The sequence below is a fragment of the Lissotriton vulgaris genome, unplaced genomic scaffold, assembly GCF_964263255.1.
Source record: "Lissotriton vulgaris unplaced genomic scaffold, aLisVul1.2 SCAFFOLD_3916, whole genome shotgun sequence".
Classification (NCBI taxonomy): Eukaryota; Metazoa; Chordata; class Amphibia; order Caudata; family Salamandridae; genus Lissotriton; species Lissotriton vulgaris.
Window position 1 is genome coordinate 102,007 of NW_028242354.1, and position 17,075 is coordinate 119,081.

Here is a 17,075-nt window from a genome sequence, read left to right on the forward strand (position 1 = left end):
GAGTGGAGTAAAGTGAATGCTGGTTTAGGATGTTGAGTTTGTAGTTACACACAGAAGAACAAAAATGTGTTCTACTAAGATTTGTGTGTGGCATAGTCATTGGCAAGCACCCAGGCTGGGGAGGATGCTAAAACAGCCGACGAGATAGGGGATAAGTGACCCGAAGGCCGATAGTGCTCTCCCGGCAAGTTTACAGTTGTTTGGCAAACAGCTCGTGCTTGCCACATGTGCTTCTGTCAAAGTGCAGAATCAAAGTTTGGCGTATGTGGAGTCAAGGTGCAGCTCCAGTCTGTGTAAAGCATTTGAAGATAACTGAAGCTTCATTGAAAAGTCTGTGAATCTTTGGCCAAGACCTTGCTGGGAAGGCCACAAAGAAAGGTACTGTGCTGCTACGTAACTCAAAGCCATACATAATACAAAGTGATAACGCTGCAAACAGAATCGGTGCAAGGCAGAGATCAACCAGGTTTCAGGCAGTAAAAAGGAAAGCCTACGAGCAATGGAATTCAAATATAAGAAATGGTCATCTGCTTAACGGAACTGAGTAATGAGAGTCATCGAGCCACAGCGCTGAGCCAAGTGACCCCAGAAGAAGCATGCAGGTTGTGCTTGCCGAGCTGTCCATACCCAAAGCGGCACACCACGAAAGCTGCTGGGTGTCTAACTAATGATTGGACTGCTAGTTTTAGGTCGGCAGCAGCTAGAAAGGGTTTCAGTTTCCATAGGTAGCTTAGGTGGAATCTGGCAGATTTGGCCATTGAGTTGATGCGGTTTTGCGTGTTTAAGTTGTAATCCAAGGTGATACCCAGTGATTTGGCAGTGATTTGGCAGAGTCCACAATGGTCGGGGGACAGTTTAAGGCTGTCATAGCTTTGTCCAAGTCTGTATCTCAGAGTTGCTCTTGGGCGGGGAGATTAGAAGGAACTCAGTTTTATTAGCATTCAGTTTGAGTTGGTTTGAAGCGAGCCATCGGACGAACAGCTTCAGGGCCTCATTTAGGGTGAGGATCTCCATAAGAGATGAGATTTTTATGTAGATCTGAGTATCATCAGCGTGCATATGGAAGGAGATATTTGCAGTCCAAAGGATTTCGGTAAGGGGTTCTAAATAGAGATTAAAAATGGTGGGGGACAACGTTGATCCTTGAGGGACTCCCACCGTGACCACGGAGGAGGAAAGTTCACCGTTGATTAGGAATCTCTGAGATCGGTTTTGGAGGTAGGAACTAAACCAATCGAGTACAGTGCCATCTAAGCCCATCCTAAGTTTGAGGTGTTTGAGTAGCATCTCGTGGTTGACAGTGTCGAAGGCGGAGGATAGATCAAGGAGGATTAGGAGACAAGTTTTGTCTTGGTCCAGGGCTTGAAGAGCATCATCGACAATGTGGAGCATGGTGGTTTCAGTGCTATGTCCCGGTCAAAAGCCGGATTGGCAGTCATCGAGTTGCTGATGTGGTGACTTAGCTATATATGAACACATTTTTCAATCACTTTCGCCAAGAGGGGGATGTTGGAGATTGGTCTAAAAGTTATCTGGGGAGGCTGGGTCCAGCAATGGCTTTTTCAGAATGGGGAGGACGAGGCCTCCTTTCAGTGAGATCGGGATTGATCCCTGCCGGAGGGAGGCGTTGATTATATCAGTCCAGCAAGGAATAATTGATTTGGTAATAGTCGCAAGACAGTTCGAGGGGAGTGGGTCGTTGAAATGGTTGTTCGGGTTTAAGGAGGAAAGGATATTTGCGACAGAGTCTTCATCGTAGGGTGAGAATTTGGACCAGTGCGCTAGATTCTTGGGTGAGGTCAGTGTCGGTAGCAGTGATGGAGGAGGCGGATGGTCAATGTTAGGTGGGGGGAGTGAGGCAGCTTTGAGTTCGGTAACTAAGGTTATGTTTTTGTTTGCGAAAAACGAGGAGAAATCTTCGGAGGAGATGAGAGACTTGGGGTTTTCTTTCGCTGTTTTGGACAGTTTGTTCGATTGGAGTTTGATCATCTCAAAGAGTTTGCAAGGCCTGTTCTGGCCATTTCCTAGTTCTGTTCTGAAAAACTCTTTTTTTGAATTGAGGATGTTTTTGTTGTAAGCATTTCTGGCCTGGCGAAGAAGTTTCAGGTGATCTGCCGATGGGTGCTGTCTCCAAATTCTTTCGGTTTGTCGGAGGGATCTTCTCTCGACGTTGAGGGAACCGGTGAACCAAGGGTTTCTATCTTTGACTCGAGTCCTTTCTATTTTAAGAGGGGTTAGGTCATCCAAAATGTTTGTCATCGAAACAGTGTAGTGATCATTGAGGTCACTGACTGAGGTGATGTGGGGAGAGGGGGAGGTCGGATTTGTAACGGGTCTCGAGTTCAATTAGGTCTAGGTTTTTGGTGTCTCTGACCCAGCGATTTGGTAGCACTGGTTGAGGAGCCCATGTTTTGAGGGTGCAGGGTAGAAGAAAGGCGATGGCATGGTGGTCTGACCAGTCGCAGGGGTCGGTGGATATGAGCTTGATGGTTTTCTCGTTAGAGATGATCCAGTCGAGAGTAGCCCCTTTTGAGTGGTTAGGGAGTGGGCAAGCTTGGGTCAGGGCTAGATCGGTCATGAGGTCTTTAATGGCGTTGACTTGAGGATCCTTAAAGTCATTCCAGTGCAGGTTGAAGTCACCAAGGAAGATGTCTTTGGTGTTGGGGGAATTCTTAGCTGTGATAATTTCCATGGGGTAGTCAGTGAATTGATTGTTATTGGCTGGGGGGTGGTAAAAAGTGTGCAGTTTGCACAGGTGGGTGGTGTTGCTCCAGACTGAGAGGGCTAGATATTCGCAGGAATCAGTGGTATCCGTTAAAAGCTCTGAAACAAGGAGGTTAGAGCGATATATGCAAGCGATTCCGACACCTTTTTGGTTAAGTGGTCGGTCTAGTCTGGCAATGCTAAAATTGGGGGGACTAAGAGGTCGAGGCATGGGGATGATGTATCATTAAATACAAAACAAGAAGGGAGGTCTCCTCAACAATCCAATAACGGGACGAGGAGTAAGAGGAAAGACAGAAATCTGGACAGTCCCTGTTGGATTCAATCAAGTGGATAGTAACATCCACTGTATGTAACCATAGCTCAAGAAATCCTACCATATAGGCCCACTTTGATAAGTTGTATACACAAATATGAAAACAATTTTAGTAAAAATACAAAGCAATTTATTAAAAATATACACAATTTTATACATCAGTTACTGTGCCACAATGTACAATGTAAAAAAACAGTGTAAGCACCCTCTAGTTAATTCAATGGTGCACATATGATAAACACACACGAAATTTAAAAACAAACAATGGTTAAAAACAAGTTGTCGACGCAGCGTTTCGGTTTCTAAGTTGACACCTTCATCAGGACAGGTTTCTATGCAATAAAGAAACAATGTATTAACACAACATTTTTTTCGCAATCTCACTATGTTGTTACTTTTTTACAGGCTTCCCATTGCTTTTTTTACCCAGTTCTCTAGTGCTTATCTAAACAAACATTCTACTATTTGAGCAAGGGGACATATTTCTCAGTGGAGCAATATATTATACTGAGGTGGAAAATAATTGAAGCACACTTTTTTAAGAAAACATTCTTAAACAAATTTTGGTATGGCACAAATGTAAAGCGGTTATTTGGATTTCCTGAGCTATGTACGAAGTCCAAAAGGTTTGAACTCCAACACCAATTGTCGTTAAAGTGACAGTGCACCTAGGAAAATAGTGTTACTATTTTCACTAGCGTTAGGAATAAACAGATAGATGTATCCTGTTTAAAACTTACTTTAAGAATAAATTCATCAATCATTCAGGATGTATTCCTCTTTAATCAATGGGAGGAAGGGGTCCTTACATCATCACAGGACATCATTATTCATGAGTAGATATGAATCATAGAGACATCACTACGTGTCTGAAACCATAAATATCTCACATCAAAATCCAATATGATCATTTGATGTACATGAAAGTAAGATAAAGGCTTATGATGTTACCTCAATTTTGTTATGGAGTTTTCTTTATGAGGAGAAAAGAGCCACCGTTATGGAGACTTTATTTTGGATTGCCTTTGAAAAAATTTGGAGAAATTGGGGTGTATTGATCAGTTTTCATATTAAATTAAAACCCATCGCTATGTACATTCTAAATTATACGGCAGCCTTCTCTTGCCATTGGTTTGGATTACTTACCAACAAAATTAATGGACCAGAATAAAGTACAGCACGTGACTGGATTGTCTCAACTGCCTTACTTGAATGAAGATGCTGTTCGTGGGGTTATTTTCAATTAACCACCCTGAAAAGAAACATGTTTTGATAGAGGGGTTTATCAATGCCCAATTGTGTTCTACACATTTTAGTTTATACGAGCATAATTGCTCCCTTGTCATGTCATTATAACTCCCAAGGTTTGTTTATGTCTCATTAGCAAGACACTTTATTTAAATTAACGTATACGGTGTCTTTATGTATTTTAATTTAAAAGACAAAACCGTATTCTTACTTCCGCGTTAGTACCCGAAGTGATTTTATTCTGGGCACTACGACAGTACTAGGGCACAGCATGCACTCTGGTTGTGCACAGTTTAAAGATATGTCTCGGTTCCCCAATTTTGTCAATGACTTGATTTAAACAAACTGTCGCTATGTACTGGTTTAATGGAGATCAAACTAACATCTCCATAGCGGTCTCTCTTAATATAGTGTGCCGGTAGAGGTAACATATCACTTATGCGCTAATTTACTTAAGCCTGTGTTATTTAAAAAACCGGCTTTCACTACGCGAGTTCTGTAGCGCTTACCTTTTGTCCGGTATTCGGCCTCCCTGCTCCTTTCTCGCTCGATACTCTTCAGGATGTAAGTGCAGGGGCATACATCCAGGACGGATGTATTTAAGCCGCGTAGTTACGCGCCTTATTTTCGGACATCTCGCGAGATTTTTCGGTCGCGCTGACGTGTCAATACGTGCGACTATGGGGAAAGGACTACAATAGTAGTTCTTGTGATGTAAGGCTATACGAATAGCTGACTACACTGATAATTTCTTATAGGTTTTAGGGTATTCGGTGGTGAGATTACCTTATATTATTAAAGCGGTTTTTTGGAAAAAAGTTCAGTCGCGCTGACGTATTATTACGGGCGACTCTGGAGAAAGGACTAGTAGTCCTTTCTCCAGAGTCGCCCGTAATAATACGTCAGCGCGACTGAACTTTTTTCCAGTGCAGGGGCATACATCCGTCCTGGATGTATGCCCCTGCACTTACATCCTGAAGAGTATCGAGCGAGAAAGGAGCAGGGAGGCCGAATACCGGACAAAAGGTAAGCGCTACAGAACTCGCGTAGTGAAAGCCGTTTTTTTAAATAACACAGGCTTAAGTAAATTAGCGCATAAGTGATATGTTACCTCTACCGGCACACTATATTAAGAGAGACCGCTATGGAGATGATAGTTTGATCTCCATTAAACCAGTACATAGCGACAGTTTGTTTAAATCAAGTCATTGACAAAATTGGGGAACCGAGACATATCTTTAAACTGTGCACAACCAGAGTGCATGCTGTGCCCTAGTACTGTCGTAGTGCCCAGAATAAAATCACTTCGGGTACTAACGCGGAAGTAAGAATACGGTTTTGTCTTTTAAATTAAAATACATAAAGACACCGTATACGTTAATTTAAATAAAGTGTCTTGCTAATGAGACATAAACAAACCTTGGGAGTTATAATGACATGACAAGGGAGCAATTATGCTCGTATAAACTAAAATGTGTAGAACACAATTGGGCATTGATAAACCCCTCTATCAAAACATGTTTCTTTTCAGGGTGGTTAATTGAAAATAACCCCACGAACAGCATCTTCATTCAAGTAAGGCAGTTGAGACAATCCAGTCACGTGCTGTACTTTATTCTGGTCCATTAATTTTGTTGGTAAGTAATCCAAACCAATGGCAAGAGAAGGCTGCCGTATAATTTAGAATGTACATAGCGATGGGTTTTAATTTAATATGAAAACTGATCAATACACCCCAATTTCTCCAAATTTTTTCAAAGGCAATCCAAAATAAAGTCTCCATAACGGTGGCTCTTTTCTCCTCATAAAGAAAACTCCATAACAAAATTGAGGTAACATCATAAGCCTTTATCTTACTTTCATGTACATCAAATGATCATATTGGATTTTGATGTGAGATATTTATGGTTTCAGACACGTAGTGATGTCTCCATGATTCATATCTACTCATGAATAATGATGTCCTGTGATGATGTAAGGACCCCTTCCTCCCATTGATTAAAGAGGAATACATCCTGAATGATTGATGAATTTATTCTTAAAGTAAGTTTCAAACAGGATACATCTATCTGTTTATTCCTAACGCTAGTGAAAATAGTAACACTATTTTCCTAGGTGCACTGTCACTTTAACGACAATTGGTGTTGGAGTTCAAACCTTTTGGACTTCGTACATAGCTCAGGAAATCCAAATAACCGCTTTACATTTGTGCCATACCAAAATTTGTTTAAGAATGTTTTCTTAAAAAAGTGTGCTTCAATTATTTTCCACCTCAGTATAATATATTGCTCCACTGAGAAATATGTCCCCTTGCTCAAATAGTAGAATGTTTGTTTAGATAAGCACTAGAGAACTGGGTAAAAAAAGCAATGGGAAGCCTGTAAAAAAGTAACAACATAGTGAGATTGCGAAAAAAATGTTGTGTTAATACATTGTTTCTTTATTGCATAGAAACCTGTCCTGATGAAGGTGTCAACTTAGAAACCGAAACGCTGCGTCGACAACTTGTTTTTAACCATTGTTTGTTTTTAAATTTCGTGTGTGTTTATCATATGTGCACCATTGAATTAACTAGAGGGTGCTTACACTGTTTTTTTACATTGTACATTGTGGCACAGTAACTGATGTATAAAATTGTGTATATTTTTAATAAATTGCTTTGTATTTTTACTAAAATTGTTTTCATATTTGTGTATACAACTTATCAAAGTGGGCCTATATGGTAGGATTTCTTGAGCTATGGTTACATACAGTGGATGTTACTATCCACTTGATTGAATCCAACAGGGACTGTCCTGATGTATCATTAAGCCATGATTCAGTTAGGATGGCTAGGTCGGTGTTATTGTTCAGAATGAGAGCAGCGACTTCGGCGGCATGCTTTACTGCCGACCGGCAGTTGATTAAGAGCCCCGTCAGACCAGGGAGGGAGGTGGTAGTGGGAGTCGGGCAGTCAGGGGTACGCGTGCAAGATTGCTTCTGACGCCCTTCTATTGCAGCGGGGGGGCCAGTCTGTGTGAGTCGATAGCGACTGTGCCGATGGGGTGTGCAGCACTCACGTCTGGTGGGCAGGGAGGGATAGGGGCTGGATTGAGGTCTTTGAGAATATCCTGGATTTCCTTTCCAGTGAGGTCTGGGGAATCGGTGGTGACCGGGCAAAAGTTGTAGGAGCGGGCGAGGTCAAGGATTTCTTCCTCAGATAGACAGCTAGTGTGCTTGCGAGGGTGAAGATGCCTTAAGGCTGTTGGCAGCAGGCGTTTGTGAAGTTCTGGGATGGGTGGGGGAGACCGCTGAGGCATGAGTTTTGCGAAGGATAATTTGGCGAGGTGGAGGAGGTTTGTTAGGTCGAGGATAGAGGAGTGGCAGCTCTGAATTATTTTGGAGGCTCTGGAGTGTAGAGAGTGGATATATGTGGAGGAGGGTAGAGGGTTGGGATGGATTGTGCTGGGAGTTATGGCGGATTGGGTGGTAGGGTGGACTCTGCTAGGAGTCATGGAAGGGGGGGTGTGAGTGTTAGCCCGGCTGGCTTGACCTATTGTAGAGGACGTCACTAAGGAGGGGGGTTAGGAGGACAAGGGTGGACAGTTATGGTGGATTGGGTGGTAGGGTGAACTGTGCTAGGAGTCATGGAAGGGGGGTGTGAGTGTTAGCGGGGCTGGCTTGACCAGCTGAAGAGGAAGTCACTAGGGAGGGGGGCTTAGGAGGACAAGGGTGGAAAGTGTTAGGAGTCGTAGAAGGGGTGGATAGAGTGATGGCAGGGCTGGTTTGACCAGTAACAGCAAGGATCACTGAGGACGTGGTGGTCTTAAAGTCCGAATGGGAAACATGGGGGGAGGGGACGGAGGGTCCTGGGCTTATTTCGATCGGGGGTTGTCGAAAGATTAAAGGGGTTGAGGTGTGCTGAGATGGAAACAGTGTGTTCCGAGCGAAGAGGGTGGAGGGGGAAATCAAGGGTCTCTAGTCCCTGGCGATAGGAATGTTGATAGGAGTAGTGAGGGGATAAGTGTGCTCTATATTGGGCAGGGGGGACAGATTACCGTCAGGCGTTCCAGTGTCATCCACATGTTTTCGGAGAGTGGCATAAAGATCTGAAAATTTGTCGAGGTTTTTTGTAGAGGCTTGGATCAGTGCAATGCCACTTTTGTAGAGGGTGATGGTTAGGTCAGCTTGAAGTGATACCGAGGGCCCTATTGAGAGCTTAGTGCCATAAGGAATGTTCCTGGAGAAGCGAACATTGAGGAGTAGAGAGAGGGTATTGCGCCAGGCGGAAATTCTTTTGGAGTAGAAGATGAGGTCATTGGTGATGGTGCCTTTGTCCGCACAGAAAAGTGGGTCGGAGATCAGAGCCTCGGGATGGTTTTTCAGGGTTAGGTGATTGAAGGCTTTTGTGGCAGTTTTTGAGAGATTTGAGGGTTAGACCAGGGTGTAGATGTTTGACCCAGAGGCAGTCAGACCCGGACCCATCATGTTGGTTTGGGGTGGGTACACTCGTAAGAAGCCGGATTAGTGAGCAATAGTTTTAATGGCTCAAGTCGTTAGGAAAGAGGTGCTTGAAGGGGCAAGCATCCGCATTTCAGCTGCACAAGTGGTAAAGGTGTCTTCAATGAGCCGAGTGAGCAGCGATAAGACTGGGGTGCCCCTATATAACAAGAGAGGATAATCAAGATGTAATCCATAGAGTTTTATAGCACCGCCGGTTTGAAGTCAGGCACGTCTTCAGTGAGGATAGTGTAGGAAACCAGGTTTTAAAGTGAGCAGTAATAAGTCTAGAATGTCACTCTCATCAATAATTCAGGGTGCAGATAAAAAGATTTGGTAGCACTGCCATTTTAAAGTCAGGCATTGTAAGGCAACCAACAATGTCTTAAACTGCCGCCATTTTGGAGTCAGGCATTGCTTGGCAACCGGTTCAATAAGAAGAGCTGTGAAGTATACCCAGCTAAACAACACACTCGCCAGGGCAGCAATGAAAAATCGAGTCAAAGCGCTTATAAAAACAACTCATTTTTCTGATTGATGTATTATGAGGGACTGAGAGAAGTGCCTCGTCTTGTTTAGGGCGCCGCCATTTTGGGTGTGAGAGACCTCAGCCCCCGATCTTCAAAAGGGTTCGCAAACAGCATAAACAAAAAACAAATACCTGGCATGCCTGATCGTGCTTAGGCGGAGGGGAACAGAGAGCAAATCCAGGCCATGTGGGTAGAGGGAAGCGGGGCCACCGGGCGGGGATCATCACAGATGGCAGAAGCCTGCAGGTAAGATGAAGTGCGGGGGCACGGTACCAGGGGTTGCAAGGCACAGGCAATTCAGGCTCCAGGTCGGACCGAAACAGGCAGCAGCGGGAGATCAGCGCCGGCAGTCAGAGCATCAGTGCCCACCGTCGTGTAGCAGGGCTCAGAAGAGGTCCGAGGCGAGGTAGCACCCGCGGCCACAGCACGGGTCCGGAAGCAAACGGGACCAGCCACGACAGCCCCTAGGCAGCAATTAGGTGAAGTCGCACGGTAGATGAGGACACAGAGTCCAGGTGCGGGTGCGGTGCGACAGCCAGGACTCCACAGATGGGGATCAGCGGCTGCGGGCGCCGTGTGACGGCTAGGACTCCACAGATGGGGATCATCGGCTGCAGGCGGAAGCTCGGCTTCAGCTCACCAAGGCATCGGGAAGAGACTGTGTGCCTGGCTAGTGGGTCGTCCTTGGGCACCCGGAGATATCACGCCCCAAGAAGCGCCGAAGAGTCCGCAGTGGCAGAAACAGCGGGCCGCGCTCCGGATCAGCTCCGTCCCGAGCTGTGGCACGAGCTGATGGTGGGAGATGCGATGAGCAGTTTTGGGATCCGGGCAACTGCAGTGACCGAAGCCGGCAGGTAAGATTACATCTCATTCAGGTCCAGAAGGCAGGTGGGGCGAGGGCCGGTAAGCAGGTTTAGACGGGGATATCACCAATTTAGTAATCCCCAAACCGGGAGCTACTCGGGGTAGCTCCTACACAGCAGCCATTTTGTGTAAGCTTTTCAATACTGGTGCAGAGGGATTGTTTTTCCACAAAAAAAAAAAAAAATAATACTTTTATAGTTTTAAAAATCCTTTCCCCCAATTACAATAGGCATCGCGGATAATTAAAACACAATCAAGAGTACGGTTTTCATTTTTATGGTTTCTGCTCTCCCTCTTAGAGAAATGGGAACGTGATCCCAGCGATTGAAAAGTGATTGAAGTTTTGCAAGTTACAGGTCTATGTTCAGTTTGTACAAATCATCAAGCTTCTCAGAGAATCAAATTTCTAGATGACGCTTGGTATTGTTACTACACACAGCCCCTAGATCACTTGGAAGGGCATCTCTGTGGGTGTTAAATAGCAGAAGCTATCTTTTAAACTTATTAATCTTATAACCACCCTGCCTTAGCCAAATTATTGATTACGTTAAACAGTGCTACAATTGATTGGGCCTTGGAGGAGAAAAATACCACAAGATCATCTTCAAAAGTTTTACTTTCAGCGCTCCAGGAGTGATCGCCTCTATCTGTATTGTAGGTCTTAAAGCTCTTGCAAACAGCTTGAAATAGAAAGCAAACAAGTGAGGTTACAACGGGCACCACTCCCTCATACCCCTGGTGATATGATATAGAGAGCAAACAAGAGGGGTGACAACGGGCACCTCTGCCTCGTACCCCCTGGTGATCTGATATAGGGAGCAAACAAGAGGGGTGACAGCGGGCACCACTCCCTCATACCCCTGGTGATATGATATAGAGAGCAAACAAGAGGGGTGACAACGGGCACCACTCCCTCATACCCCTGGTGATCTGATATAGAGAGCAAACAAGAGGGATGACAACGGGCACCACTCCCTCATATCCCTGGTGATCTGATATAGAGAGCAAACAAGAGGGGTGACAACGGGCACCACTCCCTCATACCCCTGGTGATCTGATATAGAGAGCAAACAAGAGGGGTGACAACGGGCACCACTCCCTCATACCCCTGGTGATATGATATAGAGAGCAAACAAGAGGGGTGACAACGGGCACCACTCCCTCATACCCCTGGTGATCTGATATAGAGAGCAAACAAGAGGGGTGACAACGGGCACCACTCCCTCATACCCCTGGTGATATGATATAGAGAGCAAACAAGAGGGGTGACAACGGGCACCACTCCCTCATACCCCTGGTGATATGATATAGAGAGCAAACAAGAGGGGTGACAACGGGCACCTCTGCCTCGTACCCCCTGGTGATCTGATATAGGGAGCAAACAAGAGGGGTGACAACGGGCACCACTCCCTCATACCCCTGGTGATATGATATAGAGAGCAAACAAGAGGGGTGACAACGGGCACCACTCCCTCATACCCCTGGTGATCTGATATAGAGAGCAAACAAGAGGGGTGACAACGGGCACCACTCCCTCATACCCCTGGTGATCTGATATAGAGAGCAAACAAGAGAGGTTACAACGGGCGCTCCTTCATACCCCTGGTGATCTGATATAGAGAGCAAACAAGAGGGGTGACAACGGGCACCACTCCCTCATATCCCTGGTGGTATTTTTACCATGCATGCCTTTACAACGCGGTTTTTTCATCGCAAACCGCATAGCGCTTTGGGGTGCTGGATAGTGAAAAGTTTAATTTACTATTCCAACGCCAGTCCCCGTGGATACTAGGGAAGGTGTTGGATAGTAAATTAAACGTATTCCCTATCCTAGAGCGCCCCCCAGCGCAATGCGTTGTAAGAGTTTCGTTGTAAAGGTTGTTCACGGCCTTGCACGCCTCAGAATAAATAAACTTGCTTTATCTTCTTCTGCGAGTCTGCATTATTAACATAACAAGTGGTGACAAGGAGTGCCTGAGGAGAGAGAACCTGTGAGTGTAGCATTGTTCAACGATGATTAATTTACCAATAGCAAAGGAGTGCGGTTACTACGGCAGCTGGTGGATGTTGCCTATAGTCCAGAAGAATATGGGTTCCAGGGAGAGTACTGAATGGCTGTGGTTCTTCTGCAATCGACAAGGAGGAGTGGAAGAAGGAATATAGAAATAATGAAGTATTGCAGGACATTAAGTTGTATATTTTGGATGGTTGGCCTGAAAAAAAGGACTGAGTGTGTGTTAAACCTTTTAGAGAGGTGAAGTCTGAATAATGGTGGTTAATGGAGCGCTTCTGATGAGTGACAGAATTATCCCTTCAGGGGAGTATGGAAAATGTTCATTGATTTATGTCACACGGGTCATTTCAGGTATAGTCAGAGCTAAGTCTACGTTGAAAAATAAAGGTTATTTTGGTGGCTTCTGTTGATTCGGCTGTGGGGAGATGCGGAAGAAGTGATGAAACTTTAAATAATGTTGTTAAATTGAGAGGTGGTAAAGTATGGAATTTGAATAGGGTGGCTGCAGCATCGAAGAGTGTGTGGAGGAGGCTTGATGGGGGAGTCCAGGTGGAAGAGGATTTTGTATATTTGCAGGATGAAGGGGTTGGGGTGCACCTTATCGTGTGATAGATGAAGATAATGGTATCATACCATCAGAAAATGCACCAGTTTGTATGATAAGTGGAAGCAATGTTGACACACCTTTTAAAGGTGATGGTGACACACCCTTTGGAGGTGATGGTGACACACCTTTTAGAGGCGATGGTAACACACCTTTTAGAGGCGATGGTGACACACCTTTTAGAGGCGATGGTAACACACCTTTTAGAGGCGATGGTAACACACCTTTTGGAGGCGATGGTGACACACCTTTTGGAGGCGATGGTGACACACCTTTTAGAGGCGATGGTAACACACCTTTTGGAGGCGATGGTGACGCACCTTTTGGAGGCGATGGTGACAAACCTTTTAGAGGCGAAGGTAACACACCTTTTAGAGGCGATGGTAACACACCTTTTGGAGGCGATGGTGACACACCTTTTAGAGGCGAAGGTAACACACCTTTTGGAGGCGATGGTGACACACCTTTTGGAGGCGATTTATTTATTTTATTTATTTATGGGTTTCTATAGCGCTGGAATCAACTCCAACCGGAGTATCTCTGCGATGGTGACACACCTTTTGGAGGCGATGGTGACACACCTTTTGGAGGCGATGGTGACACACCTTTTGGAGGCGATGGTGACGAACCTTTTGGAGGCGATGATAACACACCTTTTGGAGGCGATGGTGACACACCTTTTAAAGGCGATGGTGACACACTTTTTGGAGGCGATGGTGACACACCTTTTAGAGGCGATGGTAACACACCTTTTAGAGGCGATGGTAACACACCTTTTGGAGGCGATGGTGACACACCTTTTGGAGACGATGGTGACACACCTTTTAGAGGCGATGTTGCACACCTTTTAAAGGCGATGGTGACACACCTTTTGGAGGCGATGGTGACACACCTTTTAAGGCGATGCTAACACACCTTTTGAAGGCGATGCTAACACACCTTTTGGAGGCGATGGTGATAAACCTTTTAAAGGCGATGGTGACACACCGTTTGAAGGCGATGGTGACACACCTTTTGAAGGCGATGGTGACACACCTTTTGAAGGCGATGCTAACACACCTTTTGGAGGCGATGGTGATGCACCTTTTGGAGCTGATGGTGACACACTTTTTGCCTCGGTGGATGGTTCTGTCCTTGATGGATGGAAGTCTCTACATCAGACAGAGGAGGAAGGTGATGTTGAATCTTTAGTTAATTTTGACCCTATGATTTGTCAGGGTTCCAAGTGTAGCTGGAAACTGCTGGTTTGGTTAAGGGATAATAATGTTTATAATAAATAGGATTTGCGGAACCCAATGTATTATTAGCATTTGTCTTGTTGATGTGTATGTTGTATTGTAGTGGTAGGATTGTAATTGTAGAATCCATTAAACAATTAGTGACTGGCATGTTTGTATCATCTTTTGTGGGAAAAGGGGATGTGTTGTGTTTGTTATTAGAATGTGAAATGGATTACATACGCCTCTAGTGGGATTCCATCCAGGCTGGTGCCGGGAGGGTGGAGATGGTGAAGCAGTGGCAGCCTTGCGCTCCTCTCAATGAATATACTCACTTCATCTTCTTCTGTGAGCATGCATTATTAATAAAACACATTTCTCAACAAAATTCCACAACCATTCACCCAGCTACCATGTACAAGGGCAGAGGAGGGATCGAGCCAATCAGATGAATGTACCCTGCCTCCTCCACCACCAGTGGTCTGTCAAACCCCTGTGAGGTTAGAATTGGGTGGGGGTAATAATTACCAGACTTTAACTTCATGATACAAAGTGGAAGGATGGGGGTAGGACCCCCCAGTTCAAAGCTGCCCATAGAGGGGTTGGAGATCTCAACGGGCCCTCCACATATGTGCAGTAGGGTGGGGGAATCCCCGAGGAACAACATGTGATGGGGAAGTGGGGGACAGCCTCATGCTGAGACATTAGAACTCGACCAAAGCTCAAAATGCGTGAAATAAACCTTGGTTTTTAAATTATGTAGCTGAGGTGTGCAGGGGTGAGGGGTGTGTGTGTGTGTGTTTGTTTCTGTGTTTCTAGAGAGAGGTAAGGTCAGCTTAGGTAAATACTTCTCAATCTTCAGAGTCTCTCTCTACTGCTTCTAATCCCTGGTGAAATCCAACACTGATCTCAGCACCCCTGACTGAGGTTACCTGGACCCAAATACCTAATAAAAATGTGAACATTAAGGGATGAAACACACGCCTCTCCACGCTCCCCCAACCTCATCGTAGCCATGTTCCTGATTAGACGGAAGGGCAGGTCAGGAGAACTAGATGTGTCTAACTGATGGAGAGGTCTCCCAACAGTGCTTCATAACAACTCGGCTGTTACATGTGATAGGACATGATAATGTTGTATAGTTTTCATAGGTTAATCTGTTGTTTGTAGGTGACATGACTCTTTTTTAGATAACTGTAAGCTTTTTTAAATAAACAAATATCTACCTAAAATTACAGATTTTGAGGTGATTCATCACAGAGACATCACTTATCACTGCCTATCTAGCAAGAACATGGCAGAGAAATGATTTGACAGGATGTGTGTGTTCCATGAATACCACACCGAAGAACCCTCGATTCAATTCCGCCTTGTGGTGTTCACCATTGCGAATGTGTGTCTTCTATCTTCGTCCACAGCGCCCCCTGCTGCCGCACTGGCACAATATTAATTATTCCCCATCTTCCTGGTTATCCATTTCATCGAGTAGTTGAACAAGCATGGGCAAAGCTAATAGATCTCTACTTTTTTTCTTTTTTTAAAATATTAATATTTTTTTTTAACAGACTTTTATATAGCGCAAACTTGACCCGAAGGTGTCGGATATCAGAGCGCTTTACAAAGCACCAGTTGGGCTACATAAGGACACATTCATTTTTTGTTAGGCACGGGGAGACAAGTGATTTGGCCAGAATCACAAGATGTTGAGCGTTATTGCTGAGACTTGAACCCGGTTCCCCAGATTTGAGGCCGACCGCCCTAGCCATTAAGCCAACTCCTCCAACTTTGAAACACAAAATGATAAAACTCATTTTTACCCACCTCACTGATGACAAAACTGTGAATCAAGTATTGTTATAAAATGTGTTTAATCAGACATGTTTTCACTCTATTCCCACTATATGAGCGAAGACATTTGCTCGAGATAAATATTGATTGTTTAATTCCTTCCATATAAAATTGTTGAAAACTGTAAAAAATACAGCGCTGAATCCTTTTTCCTTCCTGCAGAATTTCTTGCTGGACATTTCCAGGGAGCACCATCCATGGGTCGGTCTGAGGAAGAGCGGAGAAGGAATCCACTGGGCGAACGGGACCGCCTGCAGCAGCCGCCTGTGAGATCCTGTCACTTACTATAGGATCATTGTGTTTGTATTTAGGCTGTTTGTGATCTCTGATTTAGAGACATGAGTGAGTAATAAACATCACAATGGGCTCAGCCGGCTCCCTTGGGAAACCGTGGCCACCAACCGCGGACTTGCCCCAAGTGTCCGTGTCATACAAAGTGAGCACTGGATGCACTTTTGTAAAACATGTTCTCCAGCACACATTGGATCTGACTCATCTCAGTGGCGGCTGGTGAATTTTAAAAGTGGTGAAACCATGTTCTCCAGCACACATTGGGTCTGACTTATCTCAGTGGCGGCTGGTGAATTTTAAAAGTGGTGAAACCATGTTCTCCAGCACACATTGGGTCTGACTTATCTCAGTGGCGGCTGGTGAATTTTAAAAGTGGTGAAACCATGTTCTCCAGCACACATTGGGTCTGACTGATCTCAGTGGCGGCTGGTGAATTTTAAAAGTGGTGAAAACATGTTCTCCAGCACGCATTGGGTCTGACTGGTCCCAGTGGCAGCTGGTGAATTTTAAAATTGGTGAGTGGAAGTTTTAGACCTGTGTATAAAACACAAACTAACCTGAACTGGAGGAGGTGGGTGTTGGGTGAGAGAGTTTGTCCCCTACAAGAAAAGTTTGAAAAAACTTGAATCTCATGGTGGGTTTTACAGCACACATCTACTAAGATTTTTGCTTGAAAAAGGTAATTACATGGGGTATGTTACAGCACAAATATCAAGAAAAATCAAGCCATATAATATCCTAGTCATTGTACCTAACTGGTCTGTTTGCAAAAGGTCATACCGCCCCCCAAGTCAAGCACACACAAAAACATCCACCTAAAAAAAAAAATGTCCAGATTGTTTCATCCCCCTAACACATTTCTGCCTTGACTGCGTTGGGCGATCAAGAAAGCTATGCATGAGAGAGGGGGCTCTGGTTTACTGCAGACCTGCGCTCTGCC

General features: G+C 44.9%; 1 protein-coding gene across 1 annotated transcript in view; it reads left to right on the forward strand.

The window, feature by feature from the left end:
- Positions 1 to 17,075, forward strand: part of LOC147668989 (early activation antigen CD69-like) — a gene marked incomplete at its 5' end in the record, with an annotated part of 127,024 nt that overhangs the window by 90,502 nt on the left and 19,447 nt on the right. The window contains one exon of the mRNA XM_086948305.1: positions 16,007 to 16,110. Within this exon, the coding sequence (XP_086804431.1) occupies positions 16,007 to 16,110 (104 nt within the window). The remainder of the gene's footprint in view (positions 1 to 16,006; positions 16,111 to 17,075) is intronic.